Raw genomic sequence first — 22,190 nt, 5'->3', positions numbered from 1 at the left:
AGGGAAAAAAATTTCCGTCTCGATCAATACTGTTTTTTACTGAAATGCCAGAAGTTAAGGTGTTAATTCAATAGCAAATCTGTGGGGTATTTTAACAAGACGTGTTTTCGCAAATGGTGGCCAGTATTTAGCAGTAACGGACTTAAAAACAACCATTTTGCATCGGTGGTTGGATTTGAGCATAAAGATATTTCAAAAGCTGGTTAATTTATTGCCATTTTTCAAAAAGTTAATAGAACTAGTGGTCAAACTACTCAGTAAAAACTGAAAATTCGATGACATTTGGATTTTTTTCAATTAACTCGCTTGATATTTTCGAAAATTGCTATTATTTCTGTTTTGCTTCAAATTGATGATGATTTCTTAAGAATTAATGAATATTTTTTTATTAAATTACAAACTTGTATATTTACTTTTTCAATGCATTTATGTTTATTTCACACTGAAAAAAGCCGTGTGCGGCTAAAAGCCAACACGGATTTTAAAACTGTTAAGCATGGTGGGGGACCAGTTAACGCGGGGCTTCACACAAGTGAGTAGATTGATATTTATTGACTAGAACATGAAAAGGAAGTATGCTTTAGTGTCCTAATTTGTTAGAAAACGCCACCTTTGGCATACAACGTCCGTTAGTCTTCCAGTAGGATAACGACCTTACGTACACTTCCATTTCGCCACGAGATTGGTTACTATATATGTCCGCGACAACTCTTCTAGAAACGATTCCGATTAGCGACGAAATCTACCTCAGTGTGATCCAAAACCGTTCCAATCCGATGAATGGTCGCTTTACAGCCCTAATTGAATGCATAATATTGGAATGAAAATAGAAGTTCGCATTTCGTTGGTTTTCAATTAAAATACGTTCATTTTTCTTGTTGTTCAATCCTTTTGTATTACCTGGGAATAAATGTTTTGGTGTTTTTATTGTATCGTCTGATACGTGTTAAGCTGTGCGTTCTTCAACCTCCAATTTCCTGGAACATTTTTCGCTGTGTACAAACAATATTGGTAGTCGCATTAAAAGATATACATGGACGTGACCCAAAATGAAAGTACAGAGCTGCTCACTCAAAAGTACAATTTAGTACCCTTTTGGCACATTTTTTAATAATAATAATAATAATCTTTGGTGCAACAATAAAATTGGATCAGGGCCTTGAAGTGTGTTAGAGCACTTCATTCAAGACCGCAACGCTACACTACAGGATTACAGTACCCTCTAGGAAGCAATGTGGTCAGCATTGCGCACGCCCGATATTATTATCCTGATTTGATTCGGGTACTCATTCACAGCTGAGCCGACGTCAAATCATGATACAAATCCCACTGTCACCAGTGAGGTTTGAACCCCAACCTTCCAGGGTGGTCTTCTGGATGTGTGTAATAAAAGGAGATGCTAGATAGTGCAGATATTATCTTTCCGATCAGACGGCAGCTGCACTGGCTAATCTGCTTAAGAATATCGATGAGCATTGGGTCGCTATCAAAAATCTCCTTTTCTCGGGTGTTACGCAGGTCGTCAGCCAGAGGCGTCATAAGATCTGGCTGATTGTGAAATCATGGAAGCAGATCGATGAACGGAAGTCGTTGAAGGATCTATTAACGGCGTGACGTGCTCGAACTGCGATACCGAGCGAAATCCACGAAAGTTTAGCGTAGTGTGCGCTGTGATAAAGAAGATTTGCTAGTGAGCTGGTCGAGGAACTAAAAGATACAGCAGAATCCATTGATTCTGGAAGTGCATACCGCACCGCGCGTGGCGGGGGGCGTAATTGGGGTAAGTCGCGACCATATATAGCATCTACATATATAAATAGAGAATGGTGAGTTATTAGGCTAGCAGGCGCCTCCTTCAACGCCGTTGGTTAAACCACATAAATACCTTCGCGAATGTCTTCTAGATATTTTCGAACCACTAGTCTCTACTGGTAACCTGTGGTTATAAGGTTTTGTGGTTTTTTAATAGAAGAGATTCTCACTTAATGACATCTAATCTAAAACTGTGATCCTGACTTAAAGTTTCAGAGAGGAGTATAACAAGGTATTTCGGCCGTCAGTGAAGGCTTTCGCGTATGTTTAAGAATAATGTTCTTCGGAGTCCACAAACACCCACTTGTATTACGAAGCAACACTTTTAATACGATATTAAATACTAAATGTCTGCAAAAGTAACTCCTTTTGGCATCACCAGGATATACGCCATTACCCAACAATGGGCCAGGAATACTGGATTATGCTGAATATGTTGTTGTGCTCAAATGATTTTAGATGTTCCTATATTAGCCTGCTTAATAGCGAAAACTCATGCTAGTTTCCCATATATTTGTCTATTTTTCTGGGGGTATGATACGTCAGATGGTGTTTTCTGTTGAACAGCACAGAGATAAGTGTTATTAAGTCAATATGAATGTCCAAAACCTAGGTATTTCATGGAGAAGATGGAAGGAATAACCAAATTGTAGTTGGTACCAAAATATTGCTCCTTTTGTTGGAAAGCGACTAAAACAGAAGGAAATTTGAGGACTATCAAATTTCATAAAGTCCCAAGTACTGAACTCATTCCAAAAGGAGCTGCCGACTTTCTATTTCGAAACCGGAAGCCAATCGAAAGCCAAAACAAGTTGAGAAACCGGAAGCTGGACGCTTCAGCTGGTGGACATTTGTTCCATTTATACCTAGCATGTATGCGTTATGTATGCGTCAACACACATAAACCATAAAAACAAATTACACGTGCCTGTATCTACTCCGCCAGATACAGAAACTTTAAACGTGAAGAAACAAGACACCGTCTGGAAAGAATCTGCCACATTTCTGGAAAAATGTAAGCAGCCAAATGCTTAGTCACCACTTCTGAATGCATAAATATAAGAAATCTAATTTTGTATATACTATTGTGCGGAATAAATATTCCAAAGAAAAACCTAAAACTCTGTTGTATTATTTTTTTTGTCCCCGCTCGGAGCCCGGGACTTAATTAGCGTGATATTGACATTCAAAGGCTTAGGCCGACCTTACACGATCAGTATTTCATCAGTCTACCATAAGTCAATCCATAGTAAATGGACTGATGAAATGACTGATGGACACTTTTGTTTCATGTATTTAAAGATTCGAACCACTTGGAGTCATATTTCGAACAACAACACAATGGCAACTGCAATACACTCAACCTGTTATCAGTCTAGCGAGCCTGATAGATTTTATTTAAATTTTTTTTCAAAATTGGCGCAACCGACCAAAGCGAGTCGACTGTACTTCTGAACGTGACGAGGTCTGCAGAAGAAGAGGAGGATCTTCAACAACGGGAGATCCTTAAGACGGAGACCCTGCGTCTTGATATCAAAATTGTTAGAGGCAATCATGAGGTTATTCTGTGTGCAGGGGGTAATAGCTGTCATAAGACCAGGTTAACAATTAGTATCATAGCTGTCTCACCAAAGCAACAACTAAGGGATATATAGAGTAGTCAATCGGTCTTAAATTCCTAAATGGTTGTGAGTAGAATGCTCAACAGCTTTTTTTGGGGGGCAGCACATGCAATCGCATAGGGGAGAAGCTATTTTATTTCATCATTTCAGCTATTCTCATGGTTCCGAACATGGAGTTTACCCCATTGTTTATCGACCAGGGAAATGTCAAGTAATTGAGGGTAAAGACAACTATGACTTCTAAAATGATTGAGTTGATTAAAAACCAGCGAGTGCTAGAGGAAGTCTCACTGTTAGATCACCCACACTTAGAATTTACTTTGATTTTGATTCGGCCCCACTAAAAACCACTGCCATTTCTCTAATCCCAATGCCGCGGGACCACCATTAAGGTATTACTTTACATGGTGGGTTCAACTTTAAGCCCCCGTCCTTCTGCTCCTTTCCGGTTTCTTCCTTATTTCCTCTTTCAGCAACTCCTGCGGAAGAAACCGTAAGTCAGTTCTTCCTCTACCTCACCATTGCAATTATATACTTCAGGCTCACGCTGCTGCCCAACGCTCTCCATTGCGAACGTTGAGCAGTGAAACATCTAATCCTCTGGATCCTCCGGTATGCTACCGCATCTTGCACAACTCGGCGAATCATCCAACCAATAGCGGAACAGATACTGCCTGTAGCAGCCACCGTGACCGGTGAAGAACCGGGTAATTTGGCAATCGGTTTCTCCATGTTTCCGACAAAAACAGACCCCAATATTAGAAATGTGCGCCCAATGACCCTTTTCTATGTTGCCACAGATCCTCAAACCCTCAAATAATATTTTGTCGTTCTTTTAAAGTAATGAATTAAACCGTACTTGCAATATTATATCGAAATATCCGGATTCTAGTGTATACATAAAGTATTTTAAACTCGCAAATACCACTGTTAATTGTTCCTTAAGACACTACCAGAATTCGATTGTAATAAACCTCATTTTAGTAATCTTAAGGCCCTAATATCTTACCTGAGACAAGTACAAAGAATATTCGATTTACTAAGCCGTACTCCTCGACGTCCTTACACTCGTACTTGCCAGTGTCATTAAATTTTAAGTTTGCCAGAGTAAGCTGATTTCGCATTGAAATAATTCGTCCATTGTGTATCCATTTAGTCTAAAAAATCAATATCAATACTGTACTTATATGTTCCTTATTCTTTGTTAATAAGGTCTTAATTACCCGTGGAGCATAATCCCCTGCAGAAGGACAATCTAATGTCAAATCGTGTCCGACCAAACCCCGTTTTATATCATTATATGAGTCACCATTCACGTAAGGATCAAATGTTGGGAAAACTGTGACTTTTTGCGTGAAATTTCTGTCACCAAATCTATTCCAAGCTACGCAAGTGTAAGTGCCACTATCCTCCGGTCTAGCAAATACCTTATTATAAAGTTCAACGTCTCCGGATGGACTTCCACTAAATTCAACACCGTCCTTAATCCAAGTCACATCAGTTGCATAGGAGTATGGGCAAAGCAGGCTAATATCTGAGTATTCTTCAAAATGGTGCTTGGTCAGATGACTTCCGGGGCTGAGAAGGGGCGGTCCTGCGAATCGAAAATGTTTTAGTTTCAATAAGGCAAGAGTGGTTAGAAAATATTGAACGTTTGGCCTTACCCTGAGACGTTATTTGAATTGAGCTGGCATCCTCTCCTTCAACGTTTTTCGCCACGCAGGTATAGTTACCAGAGATCATATATGATCCCACATTCAGATAATTCTCTCCGATGCGACCTTAAATATAAAAGAGAACCAACCGAGTTTATAAAATTGAATAACATTGCGCAGCTGATAAGCTTCATATGAAGATTAACTAGATATAAAGATATCTTAAGGATAAAAGACCTGCACACTTTTTTTTTCCAGCCACTGTTGTGTACAGAGCGTGGTGTTTCTTTTTTAATTTCCCAGCATTAACAAATTTTAGTGGCGTGATGATATTTTCCAGTGTTTTTTTTTCTCTTTTCACAGATTTGACAGCGCCGGTCAACACGTGATTTTCCACGTGAATTATAAACTTGAGTTTTGTTGCTACTTAAGTTCTTTCAGTTAGTGTCGCTGAGCCTATATCGGTAGTTTTTCTTCTGAACGAATAAAAGGGCCATTTCTGCTTCTAACGTGCCGATTATAAGTGGAAGCCTCTGCTTTGGTTCATCAGTATCCATCAGTGGCTTCGACAATGCGTGTCTCTAAAATGTCCAAGTTCACAGCTTCAGCCCCTGCTAAAAGGATTCTCCAAAACGGAAGTGACGTGCAGGTAGTTCGATACGACGGACGCATCTTCAAAAAATCCCTTCCAGCGTTGGTAGATAAGATTTTTCGCCCAGACGAAACCACGAAAAGCGTGGATGGTCTCCATTTTTTTAAGTGGTGAAATACGTTATATTAAATGGCATCACCGATGCAAAGAAAATTGACTTTTCCTTTCAGGAGTAATGCTTGAGAGCCTGCAGAATTACGTATTTAGTTTTGAAACAGCAAAAAGGGTATCAACATCACCGAGAAGAAAACCTTACCCAGGTTTTGGTTATAGGGGATCCAGCCTATAACCATCTGAACAATTTGACAACATGACTACCAAAAGTTGCTAAACCGGATGTTGCAGATAAACGAAATGAGAAGGAGTTCAAATCCAGCCACAATATTTTCCACAAAACCGCAGATAAAGCTCCAGTAATTTAATAGTGAATAGTGCGGATCCTTCGACATAATATGCAAAATCTACGTAAAAATAAAGTGTCTCTTGAATATTAGGTTAACAATATTAACGCCGATATAGCGATATTGGTAGAAATTTTGAACTACGATGAAAAGAGTAGCTTTTTCTTCATTCTTGGTTTAAATACCATTGTGAAACTCAGACTAGACCTGTTTGGGTCATCACAATCGCGTTCAGATACAACATTTCTTTCCAAAGATATCAAACGGTCAATGACATCATCATAGCTCTTGCACTAAGAACCTTCAACTTAATATCACAATTGTTTCCTTATACCTGCCTTCGTCACCCAATGTATCCACATTTCCCACAGAAATCAACAGACTACTTCAATTTTTGGAGTTAAGATCAAACTCACAAATTACCAACCAAAATACCAGCGGGTTGGCAGTCTAGCCAACTGAAGACGGCAGATAGACACCAGGCACCAGCTTAAGAATGATAAGCTGTCAGGCGTAGATGGAATTACAGTCGGACTGGGTAAATATGGAGGCGACCACACACCAAGCGGTTTATTAACTTATACTCAATGTGAGGCATAGCGAATCAACGACTAATAACAGGCAAAGAGGCGTTATCTTTCCCATAAATAAAAAGGAGGATAACACGCAGTCCAGCAATTATATAGGTATGAATCATGTTGCTGAACCCCATATATAAGATATTCTCCGCTATTTTGCTAGGCCGGATAGCTCCATACGCCCAGAAAACATCGGCTCATATCACTGCAGAAAAGGATGGAAAAACTTCTGTAATACGGCTATCAGTTGCATCATCTTTTCATTGGCTTCAAGGCCGCCTATGATAGAGCAGCCGGGGTAAAAATGTACATGGCCATGAGAGAGTCGATGTCTCACCTGAATTGATAAGACTGACTTGATTGACCCCGGCCAATTTGCGAGGCCAGATCAAAGGAGCGCGGTCACTCTCCAGACCGTTCAACATCATTTTTAACCTAGCCCTGGAAAAGTTGATCGGCGATGCTGATATAAGCGCGAAAGGCATTATCCGCTTGAACTCCACTCAGAGAGGCGTAGACGTCGGCCTTTAAAGGGATCACCATCTTATGGTCGCTAACATTCGCTTGCTTGCGTCCGTGGCTTTCCGCAGGGTTGGGGAACTACAACTCCTTAAGTTCAATATCCACAGCTTGTATAACCCAGCTGTCGCTCAATAGTGGTAGAACTATCTTGCTGATCGAGCGGTACTTAGTAACACGCCTGAGAAAATCGATGAGCATTGGACCGCCATTAAAAATGCACTTTTCTCGAGTGTTGCACAGATCGCCTGCCACATAAAATCTGGCTGACTGCGGAATCGTGGAAGCGAATCGATGAACGGAAGAGGTTGAATTCTCTATTGACTGCTGCGAGTGATGGCGGACGTGAAGCGCAGTCCAGTATTGACTACATCAACACGCTACGGAGCAGTTTGAAGCAGTGCGTGGAATTCAGATCTTCGCGGCACCTGCTTTTCATCGATTTCGAAAAAGCTTCCGATAGTGTGAACAGGGAGTGTATCTGGAGTACTCTGCGTAGGAGGAGCATTCCGGAGAAACTAATAACTATTATCAGACCGACATATGATGGCGCAAAATGTCACGTGTTGCAGTGAGGTGAAATCTGGAGTCTGCCAGAATTGCATCCTGTCACCGATATTATTTGTTCTTGTTATCGATGACGTTCTTCACACTGCCTTGTTCGGAGGACGTGGAGCAATTCAATGGACGATGACATCTTTCCTCAAATACCTCAATTACGGTGATGACGTCTGTTGGCCCTCTCACCGAGTCATCAACCTTGGTCAAATGGTACCGAATTCAGAATGAGAGGCTAGTAGAGTTCAACTGAAGATAAACTGACTGGTCATTGCACTCTCCCTATCTGCATTAACGGGCAGAGCATCGGAAGCGTCGATAAATCTGTATATCTAGGAAGCATAGTTTCTGCCGATGAAGGCATCGAACTAGATGTGATCCGAAGACAGACGTGATAGTGGATAGGTCACTCATAAAAGAGGGGCGACGATTGTATTGCGGGCTATGCCATGCAGTGGAATCGACTCTCCTAAGATGGTCGATAAGTGGGCCGCCCCAAGGGCACTTGGCACATAACAGTAGAGAACGAGTCTCGGTAGTCTTTGGGGGACCTGAAGCGCATTTCAAGTAACCACGAGCGGTGGCGCGTAGGTGTGGTTGAAGCACTATACCCCGCCAAGAAGTGAGGGGCAACTATGTATATAGACCGGATACCGGTTGTTGCGCAGTTGATAATGATGACAATCGACTGTACTTGCGAACTACCTCAAGGCAAGGAGCTATTTGGAGGTAAAACCGCACCTGGCGGACAAAAATCTTGCCTAATCACAGGAAAAACTATATTCTTATTATGCGGGTAGTAACTGGTGAGCTTCAAAATCGATCAATAAATACTTGGGGGTAATAATTGATACCACGAGTTTCAAAGAGCACTAAGACAGTGCGTAAGAGAAGGCAGCAAAAGCTAGTACATCTCCAGCTAGAAAAGTGGGTTCGGCATAGTGGCTAATCGCACTGAGGGTGTGCGATGCGTATGGGACATCATCGGGTGAGACTGTGTTTACCATTGTGGGAATGATACCCGTGGATCTTCTTAGAGAATCTGCACAAATCAGTCCAAATTGACAGCAAATTTCCGAAGAGCCTCTAGAAATGAATTATATATGAGATAACAGTAACAATATGACGATTCCGAATTGGGTCTCTAGACCAATACACTAATCTCGTGTATTCAGAATTCAGCCATGTTAGAACACGGAGAATTGAATTACCACGTGACACAGCTTTTTGAGACACGGTGGGTACAGGAAGTATTTGCGTCGTCGCGCATTGAAAGAGGTCCCCGACTGCCTCGAATGTGCTGTTACATCGGAGGGCGGAGGAGCACATCATTTTCCATTGTTCGAGGTTCATGGAGGAGAATAGTAAACGCCGAAATGGCCACGATCCAAAGAAACTCCAGAGCTCAATTCAAAGTGATCCGCCACGGATATAGGCGAAAAAGTGAGCGTGGTTTTAATTGGTATGAATCCGATACGCTGTCGCCCTTGTTGTAGTCATAAGACGCGTAACATTGAAAGAAATTCTAATTTTCTAGCCTGAAAAACAAAAGAAAGTTGACATCTCCTAATCGTTGATCATGTATTTTTTCGTAAACTTCGATATGGTTAGTTGTGTAAGTATACTATTTTTACTATATTAACGCATTAAACCGTAATTTAAAAAAAAATACAAACCTGCTATGTGAACTCTGCCATCTTTATACCAAGTGACCATCGGCTTGGGTTTCCCACTTGCAATACAGGTTATCGGTGAATCTCTATCTCCTGCCTTCACGTGAATATTTGTGTCGAACTTGGAAATAATTTTCGGAGGTTCTAGCAAAATAAGTTAATTAGTGACATCCTTATCCTTATTGCCAAAAAGAGGTTATAAAGAAACTGTTTTTAAATAACATGAAATATCGAAGTCCATATATTTCCCGCTATTACCTGTTACGGTCACATTAACTCCTCGTTCAGCATGTCCCACTTTGTTGGAGGCATGGCAGATGTAATACCCGCTGTTTTTCTCTTGCGCATTCTTGATCAATAAGTCACCACCCTTCAAGACTTCGAAATTGTCTGAATTCTTTACCCTTTGACGGTTCACGGTCCAATATAATTTTGGCTAAAAATTTGAAATCAATGAACAATGAAAGTTTAGTTTCCAACTTAATATTCATACCAGAGGATTTCCGCGAGTACCACATTTTAGTACTGCTTCTCCGTTCCTGCGGATACGAACGTTGTCGTCTTCACTTGGGAATATCAGAGGAGCAGCTAATTTCATAAAATAATTTTAAAATTGATCAATATCCTTTTATAATGGAAGAAGGTCTTATTTACGTACGGGGAATCGAAGGGAGTTCCACGAAATCATTTAGTTGGGACCTATCCAATATAATCGTAAACGACAACCGAACCTCATTAATACTATACTGACGAACCTAACTCCGATACTGGTGGAAAACAAATGGCTAATACCGCGCACAAACTAGTCCATCAGGCAAAGCCACATCTTCGCATTAATGGAAACCAAAGGACTACGTCCATGAAGGAAGAAGTAGGGAAGTCAAGCGGTCAAGCCACAATAGGGACTTGCGACCAAGAAACCCAAATCCAAACTCAAGCGGGAGGAAATTTCGGGTGGATTAGAGGTCAAAGTAGGAGAGATTATACCAGGTAAAAACTACTCTAGAAGACGCATATTGTTAGCTTCAATGGCTTTAGCGATTTGCATATCGACAGCAGGAAAAAAATAAAAATCGATTCCGAAATATTACCCTAAATATACTCTGCATTGGCTATTGCACGCTACCATCAAATACTTTATTATTTTTTGAATTTTAATTTAATTATATCTAACTGATCTCCCACATCAAGCGTGCCACATCCCAAGAATTGAGCGATACCTTGAAATCAGAACTCATCTGCATTAAAAAAGATCCACCTCCGCGAGTGTCATATTGTAAATTTTACTGGATTTAAAAATATCCAGGACGACCACAATCTTACTAGTTAAAAGGAATCTAAAATGTGAACATATCCCCATGCTTGACAATCGAGTTCTGAGACAGCTGCAGTTATTAAAACTGACAGTTGGATTGAAAAGTTAGTATGCTAACACATAGATGGCGCTACCAGCATTAAATCCATAGAGAAACAGTCCGTGCAATTCATCGGCTAAAAAATCATAAGTCGCGAAGAACCGATGGAATTACAGCCGAATTGGTTAAATATCGAGGCGACCAGTTACACCAAGTGGTTCATCAACTTATGCTCAAGGTATGGGACAGCGAATCAATACCTGACAATTGGCAACGAGGCATTATCTGTCTCATGCATAAAAAGGAAGATATCACACAGTGCAGCAATCACAGAGGTATCACGTTGCTGAGTAGCATCTATAAGACATTCTCCGCTATCTTGCTAGGCCGGATAGCCCCATATGCCCAGAATATCATTGGCCCATACCAAAGAGGCTTCACTCCAGGTAAATCAGCAACAGAGCAGATTTTCTCTCTGCGGCAGCGATGGAAAACCTGTTGGAATATGGACAATAGTTGCACCATCTATTCATCGACTTTAAAGCCGCCTATGATAGCATAGTCAGGGTAAAACTGCACACAGCCATGAGATAATTTGGTATCCCGACGAAATTAATAAGACTGACCAGGATGATTCTGACCAATGTGCGAGGCCAGATAAAAGCAGCAGGATCACTCTCAAGACCATTCGACATCAACAACGGTCTACGACAAGGGGATGCCCTATCATGCGTTCTCTTTAACCTGGTCCTGGAGAAAGTGATCCGTGATGCTGATGTAAATGCAAGAGGTACGATCCCCTTTAAGTCCACCCAACTACTGGCCTATGCTGACGATATTGACATGATGGGAAGAACCGTCCGAGACGTACAAACTGCATTCATCCAGATCGAACAGGCGGCACGAGATCTTGGGCTGCATATCAACGAAGACAAGACAAAATATATGCTGGCAACGTCAGCACCGAAGACCAACCAACCAGCAACATCACACCGCACTGGTGAAACAGGAAGAATAAGGATAGTAGAATACAACTTTGAGACCGTTGATAATTTCTTCTATCTAGGGTCGAAAATCACAACCGATAACAGCTACGGTGATGAAATCCGTGCACGGTTGTTGTCAGCCAACAGAGCCTATTTCAGCTTACAAAAACTGTTCCGCTCTCACCATAGGGTCAAAGCTCTTACTGTACAAGACAATGATCCCACCAGTCCTCATATAATCATCAAAAACTTGGGTTCTTAGCAAAATAAATTGCGAACTCTTGGCCGCGTTCGAGAGAAGAATCTTCCGAAGAATTTTTGGCCCTCTACATGAGGATGGACGATTCCGTAGCCTACACAATGACGAAATTTATGAGCGATACCATAACCGTCCGGTTGTGGATAAAATCCGGCTCAATAGGTTACGGTAGGCGGGTCATTTAATCCGTATGGATGAGGATGATCCCACCCGGAAAATCTATAAGGGCAATTTCTATGGTAGAAAAAGAAGGCGAGGCAGAGCCTGCCTAAGATGGAGCGATGGCGTAGGTCAGGACGCGAAACAGCTTTTAGGGATATTGAATTGGTGGACCTCGGCGCACAACCAGGATGTGTGGAGTTCCTTATTAAGGCAGGCCTAGACCGGATACCGGTTGTTGCGCAGTTGATGATGATGATAATTCTCAAGGAATTCCAACCATAAAATACATAAAAATTTATCCAAGCCACTCTTTCGTAATTGGGTGTAAGAGTGATTTAGAAAAATCGGTACTTGACTAAAAATATTTTATTTATTGACGAAGGTCGTTTTACCCAAGAAGGGACTTTTAATTAATTATTGAATCGTCAAGCACATTATGAAAAGCGATGGAATTTAAAAGTTGGTGCATTTGCGGAATGAGGGAATTATTTTGAGACCAATCTACAGGATCTTATATTCTCCTAAACCGATTGACTGGTTAAGAGTATAAATCTTTTTCTGCCAGATATTCCGCTCGATTTATTACAAAATGAACCACTTACCAGAAGGGGCGTCAGATCCTTTCTTAACTAAACATCTCGTTAATGGTGGAAAGACTGTTATAGGCCGGTGCAACGCCCTTCAAAACCGTCCGATTTAGATCCACTGGATCACTTTCTGTAAGGGTATTTGAAAGAAATGGTTCATAAGGATACCATGATGCCTTAGAAGGAGTCCCCTCTAAAATTAGTAATGCTGCTGCAAGGATATCTGCCAGAATCTTACTGAAACCAATATGTAAGCTCTCCTATCGTTTAACTGTCATAAAAACTGAATGAATTTCGCGAAATTCAGTGTTTTTTTTTTCATTTTGATAGTTAACATTTCCAGGCCCGAAACTGCTACTTGCGTAAATAGGATGAAATGATGATAACAAAGTTTTATCACGATCAAACGGAAATTTATTTGTTTAGAACATGTTAGTACAATGTGTATGTGAAAATTCAAGAATTGAGTTAAACAGCAAAATTTAGGGGGAGCGGAGCACAGCTTTTGCATTTAGAAAGCTATTGCTTCTATACAACATACTCTATTTTCACATCTAAACTTTTGTGTTCCAGAGTGGAGTCCCAGTTGTAATTCAACGTTTATTCCAATGTTACCACTTCTGTTTTTTCCTCCGCAAGTGTCAGACCAGAGCTCTCTAGCGAACTTTTAACAGCACTGATTGCCTCGCTTGAATATAACTCACCATCTTCGAGATGCTTTGCGCCAACAACCAGAGGAGTAATCTGTTATAGATTACCCGCTCTAACATTTTCCCCACAGTGTCCAAAAGACATATGGGTCTTTATGAGAATGGTTCACCTGGAAATGTACCAGGCATACGCAGAAGAACCAACTTATGCCGTTTCCATACCGCTGGAAATATCCCCTCGGATATGCATGCTTCGAACAACTCAGCGGACATGTCCGGTCTGGATTTCACGGCAAGTTTAAAGGCCTTATTCGGTACGTGCTCCCCTCCTCTTGCTGGGGGAATAACCCTTGGATGATTTTCAGCAAGAGGGTAGGGCAAGTGATCTGCGGAGATGAACGGCCTTTCAACCGTCCGATCACAATTTTATAAGCACTCCCCCACGGGTTTACGTCCTCTTGCTTCGCTGGATAGCTAGCTTGAAGGTTTTGCGGGCTGCCTTATAGGCGCACTCTTTTCGCTCCCAATCGACTGTTTCTACCGCCCTCTGAGCCGCTATTCTGACTTCGTGGCAGGCTGATCGAAGCTACTAGCCGGCTAAAAATTTGGTCTTCTGCTGGTGAATGAGCACCTTCTAGGCATGCACGAGTCACATGCTTTGACGATGCATTGCCATATGGACGGCTCTTTCCATAGGGGCGTGTTTTATCAGGTTGATCTAACCAAACCTCTATAAAGGTCTGCTATCCAGAGCTTCTGCAGAACAGCCTGAAATCTTTTTCGATTTCGGGCACGATGCGTTTTTGTCCTGTGGCTAGACACACACCTCAAAGAAGATTGCCCGGTGATCGCAGTGGGTGTAGCGTTCGCTGACGCACCAGAACATACCACACACCGGCGTAGAGCTGACAAAGGTGAGCTCTACGACCGAACCTGACCCCCTTTCAAAAAAGTGTTTACAGCACCTTCGTTAGCCAAAATTATCTCCATCTGTCCAAAAGCTTCTAATAAACTGCGCCTCTGGCATTTGATTCTCTGCGACCGCACTCAATTCCCCAAGCATTCAAATCACCAACAATCACCTTTGGACTTTGTCCCCTTGCGTCGAGAACAAGATTATCAAGCATTTCCTTTAATTCAACCATCGTCAGGCTTGGTGGGGTGTAGCAGCTGTATATATATATACCACTTATCTTTGCATATACAAAGCCACTGCGTAACTTGCACCACATTGTATGGCCTGTCGACTGCAAATCCATATCACTAATCTACCAGTCGAATCTGTGACCCATATGCCACCGTGACGGTTTTTATTATATAGTTCACTTTTGATGGTGATTTCCATCTCAGATTCGAACGTGATCTGCTCAAGTAAATCGTTGGGGTTTATTATATGACAATTTGCCGCTTATCCTGTCCCTCTTTTACTTCGAACGATATACATTCGGGGTCCCTATTTCACTCCCTAGCAATATGGCGTTTCTCTCCACACCTTCTTCATCGATCGGATCGATTGATGCTGCTGGTGCATACCTTTGTGAAGTGCCCAAACATGAGTCATTTAAAACACCTTTTAAGTGAAGTTTATTCTCTTAGACGGCCGACTACCCATCCAATCCGAACTTTTCCGGCTGCCAATAATATCTGCGCTGCTTCCGCTGGTAGTCGAATTGTGGCCGTCTGAGTACCGCCATAGGCTTTTCGTAGACCCAACTTGAATTGCTCTTTCACAGCAGCACAAATTTCTCCTTTCACTTCATCGAGATCCTTACATTGTATGTAGATCTCATGTTTTTGGGGATGCATTGCGGCATTCTCCTCAAGTGAATCTTTCACTTGAGTGCGAGAGTCATCAGTTTTGCCTACGCTGAATCTTTTCAACTCGAACATGAAACCCCCTTTCTGGGTTCTTCGGATTCTGTTCACATTTCGGCTCAGATCTTTTAGGTCGGGATCAACTCTGACCTTTCGGGGTATCCCCGCGTAGGACAGATTTCCCTTACTGGAGATAACGATCGCCTCTGGACGAGTTCGAACCTTTGCTTTCGCTTCCGCTTTTTCGCTGGTAACTTTAGACCATCCATCGTTTTCATTCGTTTTGGGCTTCGCAACGCTGGGCGACATTCCTACATTTGCTGTATGCTCTCCTCCCTGTAAACTATTGGTGCCGGTTTTCAGAATGTCCTGTCCGCCTTTTTAAGGTTTCGTGTGAAACGAAACCTTATTAGAATCGAGTCGATGTCTTTCTGTCCGTCTGTCTGTCTGTCACACCCGATTTATTCGGAAACGGCTGGACCGATTGTCACGAAAATTAGTAAGAGTATGTGATCTGTTATTCCCTTTACATGCAGCGAGTGGGGCCATTTTGTGTTAAGTTTAAGGGAGGGTCTTAAAATTTGTTTAATAAAATGTGGCCATGTGGGGTATCAAATTAAAGGGCTCAATTAGTACTTTTCGAAACATTCATTCCATATTTGATATTGGGCGGAAAATAGAGGAGTGGGGGTTCAAAATATGACCATAAAAAGGTGTAACAGGTCTCGCTCTCAGAACCTATCCAACCGAAAAATCTGAAACAAATCACAATAGTGCATCTTTACGAAATGTAGGCCTCAAAATACATCCGGTTCCGATATCCGCACAAATAAACTTAATAATAGTATATTTTCACATTTTATAAATTTACTTGGCAACCCCCCTTATGTTCAACCCAGAAATATAAAATTTGGCATTGGTGTAACATAATGCACAAGCTGGTCAAGTTTGAAGAAAATCCAATTATTATTAACAAAGCTATAGGGGGTGAAACTTCGGCATCTTTTGTGAATTTCGTGCAATCTGCCACCTGTACGACGTCATTATCACATTTTAATTCATCAATCATCATCATCATCATCAACGGCGCAAAAACCGGTAGCCGATCTAGGCCTGCCTTAATAAGCAACTCCAGATATCCCGGTTTTGCGTCGAGGTACACCAATTCTATATATTGTTTTGGCTTCATTGATGTGCAGCCCAAGATCTCGCGCCAATCGCCGCCTGCTCGATCTGGCTGAAGGCAGTTTTTACGTCTCGGGTCATTCTTCCCATGATGTCGATATCGTTGGGTGGGGTAGTCGGACGCACTTAAAGAGGATCGTACCTCTTGCATTTAGCTCAGCATCACAGATCACTTTCTCCAGGGCCAGGTTAAAGAGAACACATGATAGGGAATCCCCTTTTCGTAGACCGTTGTTGATGTCGAACGGTCTTGAGAGTGATCCTGTTGCTTTTATATGGCCTCGCACATTGGTCAGGGTCAGCCTAGTCAGTCTTATTAATTTCGTCGAGATACCGAATTCTCTCATGGCGGTGTACAGTTTTACCCTGGCCATGCTATCATAGGCGGCTTTAAAGTCGATCCGCAAGAAGAAGGCGCAACTGATGTCCATATTCCAACAGTTTTTCCATCACTTGCCACAGAGAGAAAATCTGATCTGTTACTGATTTGCCTGGGGCGAAGCCTCTCTGGTATGGGCCAATGGTGTTCTTAGCGTATGGGACTATCCAGCCTAGCAAGATAGAGGAGAATATCTTATATATGGTACTCAACAACGTGATACCTCTATAATTGCTGCACTGTGTGGTAACCCCCTTTTTATGTATGAGGCAGATAATGCCTCTTTGCGAGTCGTCAGGCATTGATTCGCTGTCCCATCACTTAAGCACAAGTTGATAAACCACTTGGTGTAACTGGTCGCCTTTATATTTAGCTAATGCGGCTGTAATTCCATCGGCTCCTGGCGACTTATAATTTTTAAGCGGATGAATTGCACGGACTGTTTCTCCTATACTTGGTGGTGGTAGTATTTGTGCGTCGTCTTCAGTTGGCGGGACCTCTAACTCGCCGATGTTCTGGTTGTTCAGTAGTTCATCAAAGTACGCAACCCATCGCTGTAATATGCCCATTCTGTCAGAAATCAGATTTCAATTTTTGTCTCGGCAGGATGAGCATCGAGGTGTATAAAGGTTTATCGTGCTGACTTGTTGGTAAAACTTCCGCGCCTGGTGCAGTTGGTCCCTGTACTTTTCTAGTTAACAAACTTGTCGGTTCTCCCAGGCTTCCTTTTTCCGTCTGTGAAGTGGTTTCTCCGCTCGACGGAGTCCGTGATTAGTCTCCGCGCGTGCCCGCGTTCTTTGAGAATGCAACATTACTCGGTATGCGGCATTCTTCCGTTCCGTTGCAAGCTCACATTCATCGTCAAACCAGCTGTTCCGACTTTTTTTGCGGCTGGGGCCAGGTATGTTTGTGGCCGTATCAATGATAACGTTCTTCAATTCATCAATACCAGAACCAAATGAGTTCTTATGGGTGGGGTCGGAAAGAATTATTTTGTTTTAGTTTTTTAGTCATTTGTATATGAATATTGATTACTCCAAACAGACATGTATGTATGTAGGTATATAGTATATGCGTGCTAATGAAGTTTGCGGGTAGTGTCCAATTCAGATAGATGCATTTGTACTAATGCCGCACACAAACCGCACAAACCGCCGTCTGTCCACCTATCCCGATTTATTCGGAAACTGCTGAACCACTCGTGGCGAAATTTGGTGAGAACACGTGGTCTGTGGGTGCTTTTACATACAGCGAGTGGCGTCCTTTTCTGCCAAGTTTGAAAGCGCGTAAGTCTCATTTCGAACAAAAAGTGCGTAATGGAACGTCTTCTCGAATAATGGAGAAAAATTCCAGCTGGATACATCCAGCGTTTAGTGCAATGCACACATCCAATTAGTTACATCTTTCTACGTTAAGATTAAGGGGGGTCCATGCAATCAGGAGGTGTAAAACTTTCTTGAACGAGAATATTCATTTTGGGTATCATATGAAAGATCTCGATTAATACCTTTAAACGCCAGTCTTAGTTTTGAGATTTACTGGTAAGACAGGGAGTGCGGGGGTCAAAAGTGATGATCCATTCTCAGAAACTATAAGCGATACCATAACCGTCTCGTTGTGGATAAAATCGGGCTCGATAGGTTACGGTGGGCGGGTCACTTAATTCGTATGAATGAAGATGATCCCACCCGGAAAGTCTATAAGCGCAATATCTACCGTAGAAAAAGAGGACGACGCGGAGCCTGCCTAAGGTGGAGCGATGGTGTAGGTCGGGACGCCAGACAGCTTTTACGGATATAGAATTGGTGGACCTCAACGCTGCCTGTCTCCAGGCCCGATATCGTTATCTGTTAAATTAAGTTAATAATAGTATATTACTATATTTTAGGGAATTTAACTAGAAACCCCCCTTAGGTTTATCCTAAAGTTATATATGCAGTAATATAGATTATAGTATGAACCATGTTATCCCCAAGTTTGATGAAAATAATACTATTACTAACAAAGTTGCAGTAGCTCAAAGTTGTCTTTACTGTGTGAATTTACTGCAACCCAAGTATTAAATATCAATATCACACTAAAGCGAGTAGTCTGACATTTCAGTTACGCAAAAAGATTCATAATATATTAATAAGTTGCATCAAATTAGGCAATTATTTTTTCGTTTGTTTTTACGTCTAATTGTTTCACCTTTTTGTTGTTTTATAAAGGCCAACAAAATCCACAAATGGTTTAAAGAAAAAACACATTGTGACCGCTTAAATAGTGCAAGCGAACCCATGTGATTTACGTTATCACAATGTTTCCATGACAGACAAATTTCAGAAAACACCATTCCGCACACAGTATCAGTTTCAAATACAAGGTGTCTTAAATTAATTATTAAAATACACTCTTTGGGGATTTATTTCTTAAAAATAATATCGTCTAAAAGTAGACCCTCGCGTTCTCGGCACTCATTTAATGGAACAGTAAAATTACTTATGACGTCTCGACAGGTGGACTCAGGGATGGCTGACATTTCGTGACGGATATATGCGCCAGTGAAGTTGATTTATTGGCGTAACCTTTAGATTTAAGATAACCCCATAGGAAAAAGTCCAGAGGGGTTAAATCTGGACTGCGTGGAGGCCAATTTATGTCACTTCTCCGGGAGATCAATTTGCATGAGAAAATTTCACGAACACGTGGCAGAGACATATTGAACGTATGTGAAGTTGCACCGTCCTGTTGGAACCATGTACTTTGGTTATAACCAGGAGAGTTTTGCAGTTCAAGTACCAAAAAGATGTCTAACATCTCGACATAACACTCTGAATTCACTGTAACTGCACGCCCCCTTTCGTCTTCAAAAAAGTAAGGGCCGATAATTCTTCGCGCCAATATCGCAGCCCATACGGTCGCTTTAGGCCAATGTAAGGGTTTCTGATGTTTGCGTTTCGGATTCGTTGCACTCCAGTAGCGGCAGTTCCGCTTATTTAGATTATTAAGATCAAAATGGGCTTCATCCGAAAACAAAATGTTGGAAAACGTTGAAAATCGCTCAATCACCTGATTTACGAAATTAAGCCTGTGACTGGCATCTTGGGGCTTTAATTCTTGCACAAATTGAATTTTGTAGGGGTGCAGCTTTAGGTGTTTGTGCATAATGCGATATAATGATGATCTATGCACATTTAAAGGACTTGCACGCTTCCTAATTGAAAGGTTCGGGTCGTCACGAACAGACTGATTAAAATTCTTCACGTTTTCTACCGTTCTTGATGACCTAGGTCGCCCGGATTTTGATTTATCCAGCGTTATCTCTTCAAACTTTTTAACCCAATGTCGAACGAGAAGAATGCTTGGCGCATCATTTAAGTGGCGAAAACTTTGAATACTGCAAAATTTTCTACGCGCTACAGTGGCCGAATCGCCGTTTTTGTAAAACTCTCGCACGCACAACGCGCGGTCTACTCCCGAGAAACGCTCCATAGCGACTGAATTCCCAAGAGCCAGACTACCGATTGACATAACCCCTGCACCCCTCGGATACGTTGCGTTCATGCAGTAAGTTAAATAAATATAAAATTTCTTTTGAGACACCTTGTACCAGTCTAGCTGCATTGTCTATTAAAACAGCACTTCTTGTCAACTCAGCATGTTTCATGAGAAACTATTTCGCTACTAGAAAATTTGATAATTACCGCAATTTTCACAAAAGTACCACGTCGAATTGAATGTTGAGTATATTCAACATAAAAAAAATTTAAGAAGTTATTTTGTAATAGTGTGTGTGATAGTCGTAGTTATTTTGGTCGTTCTCCATGCTGTCAAGGATAGATCTATGTATGATATATACCCCAGAAAATATGACAAAGTAGAATGTAGTTGATGATGCCTGTTTCATTCTTTTGTAAAAGGTACATGTCTTACTACCATCACTTCCCTCATGAAGTGTTTGCATACACCACGATTGGAGCAATCTTACAAACGTGGAGGCAGCTAGAGATATTCTTAAGATTTAAAAGATGGAAATGCATGGGAGGGTCGTCAAAGTAAATGAGACTCCCCGATCTACGTAATGTTCCCAACAATTCCAGGTTAGTGCTCCGGAAGCTAACGGCGGGGGGGGGGGGGCGGAATTCGCTCCATCTTACCTGTCTACTAAAATTATGCAACGCGGGATATACGCTAATGTTAATAATTTTTTTGATGGATTTAATTTTTTTTGCGTTTGATTCGTGTTAATTTCCTTTAAGTTCTTAATCTTACCTTGGACTATTAGAACAGTTTCGATTTCCGTCTCTATACCTTCATTGTATGTTATGCATTTATAAATCCCACTGTCCTGATATGCGGCAACGAAACTGAAAAATCGATCGTCAGGTTTGAGCTTCACTTTCAATGGTATAAAGATGTACTAACACCACATTATTCTCGATCAAGTGGAAACGACGGTCGGCTACGTCTAAAGGCTGATCGTTAAAAACTAAGTTCTGACTTTCGCAGGTCAAGCTGATAGTTTGTCCTTCCTCGGTTATCATTATTGTCTTCATCGGCAGATTAGAATGTATCTAAAACAGGTAAAATATCATGAGGAACAAATCAGTGACATGAGGAAGTTTAACTTACTACATGGAGTGACACGTCTTTGGAAGCGGAGCCTAGTTTATTGGTGGCCATGCAGGTGTATTTCCCAATATCGTATTCAATTGCCGGTTCGAATTTGATTGTATTTTCCATGCTTCAGAAAATAAATAAAGAAATGGTTTTAGGTTCCAAAATTAACTGCGGAACATTTTGAACAATGAACACTAACAAATTAGAGGCAGGTGGTATTTTCCTTCCATTCTTGTACCAACGCACTACCGGTGTCGGACTGCCCAGTACCATGCAAGTTAGCATAACTTCCTTTCCCCGCTTCACTTTCACTAAGCCGTTAGTAACGCTTTCTGCACCATGCGGAAGTATTTCGATTATAGTTGGTTCCTCTACGAGAATTAAAATAGTTTAGATTACTTCCCAAGATAAATGATAATCATAAATATAAAATATTATACCGAGAACTTCTACCCGCATCGTCTCGCGGACGATACCATATTCGTTTGCAATTGTGCACATGTATCTGCTAGTGTCTGAAGACTTCGTATTCACTAATTTCAGGTCAAAATTGTAGTTTTTGGTATCCTCTTCCAAAACCCCCTCGACACCTGTTATTTCGGTTTGATTATCTGTTGCTACACGCGACCACGATTTATAAAGAATTGGACCACATTGTTCACATCCGCATTTTAGAGTAAGGTTTTGCCCAGTTCTGACTTCATGATAGTAGTCGGAATGGATTAATTCAGGTTTCTCTG

The 22,190-nt window shown here is 41.5% G+C and overlaps 1 protein-coding gene across 2 annotated transcripts in view; it reads right to left on the bottom strand.

The window, feature by feature from the left end:
• The window catches only part of LOC119649241 (hemicentin-1-like), a 101,391-nt gene that overhangs the window by 29,021 nt on the left and 50,180 nt on the right, over nucleotides 1-22,190 (bottom strand). Inside the window, exons 17-27 of one of the 2 annotated variants that reach the window (XM_038051306.1) lie at nucleotides 21,891-22,187; nucleotides 21,650-21,821; nucleotides 21,463-21,574; nucleotides 21,256-21,404; nucleotides 21,103-21,197; nucleotides 9,964-10,058; nucleotides 9,729-9,906; nucleotides 9,474-9,614; nucleotides 5,099-5,215; nucleotides 4,658-5,028; nucleotides 4,444-4,591 (exon numbers count right to left, since the gene is read on the bottom strand). In XM_038051306.1, the coding sequence (XP_037907234.1) occupies nucleotides 4,444-4,591; nucleotides 4,658-5,028; nucleotides 5,099-5,215; nucleotides 9,474-9,614; nucleotides 9,729-9,906; nucleotides 9,964-10,058; nucleotides 21,103-21,197; nucleotides 21,256-21,404; nucleotides 21,463-21,574; nucleotides 21,650-21,821; nucleotides 21,891-22,187 (1,875 nt within the window). The remainder of the gene's footprint in view (nucleotides 1-4,443; nucleotides 4,592-4,657; nucleotides 5,029-5,098; nucleotides 5,216-9,473; nucleotides 9,615-9,728; nucleotides 9,907-9,963; nucleotides 10,059-21,102; nucleotides 21,198-21,255; nucleotides 21,405-21,462; nucleotides 21,575-21,649; nucleotides 21,822-21,890; nucleotides 22,188-22,190) is intronic. The other variant, XM_038051307.1, reaches the window with a different exon arrangement.

The sequence above is a fragment of the Hermetia illucens genome, chromosome 2, assembly GCF_905115235.1.
Source record: "Hermetia illucens chromosome 2, iHerIll2.2.curated.20191125, whole genome shotgun sequence".
NCBI classification, from domain to species: Eukaryota; Metazoa; Arthropoda; class Insecta; order Diptera; family Stratiomyidae; genus Hermetia; species Hermetia illucens.
Note: the sequence above shows the minus strand (reverse complement) of the source record. Positions and strands in the feature narration are given on the sequence as shown.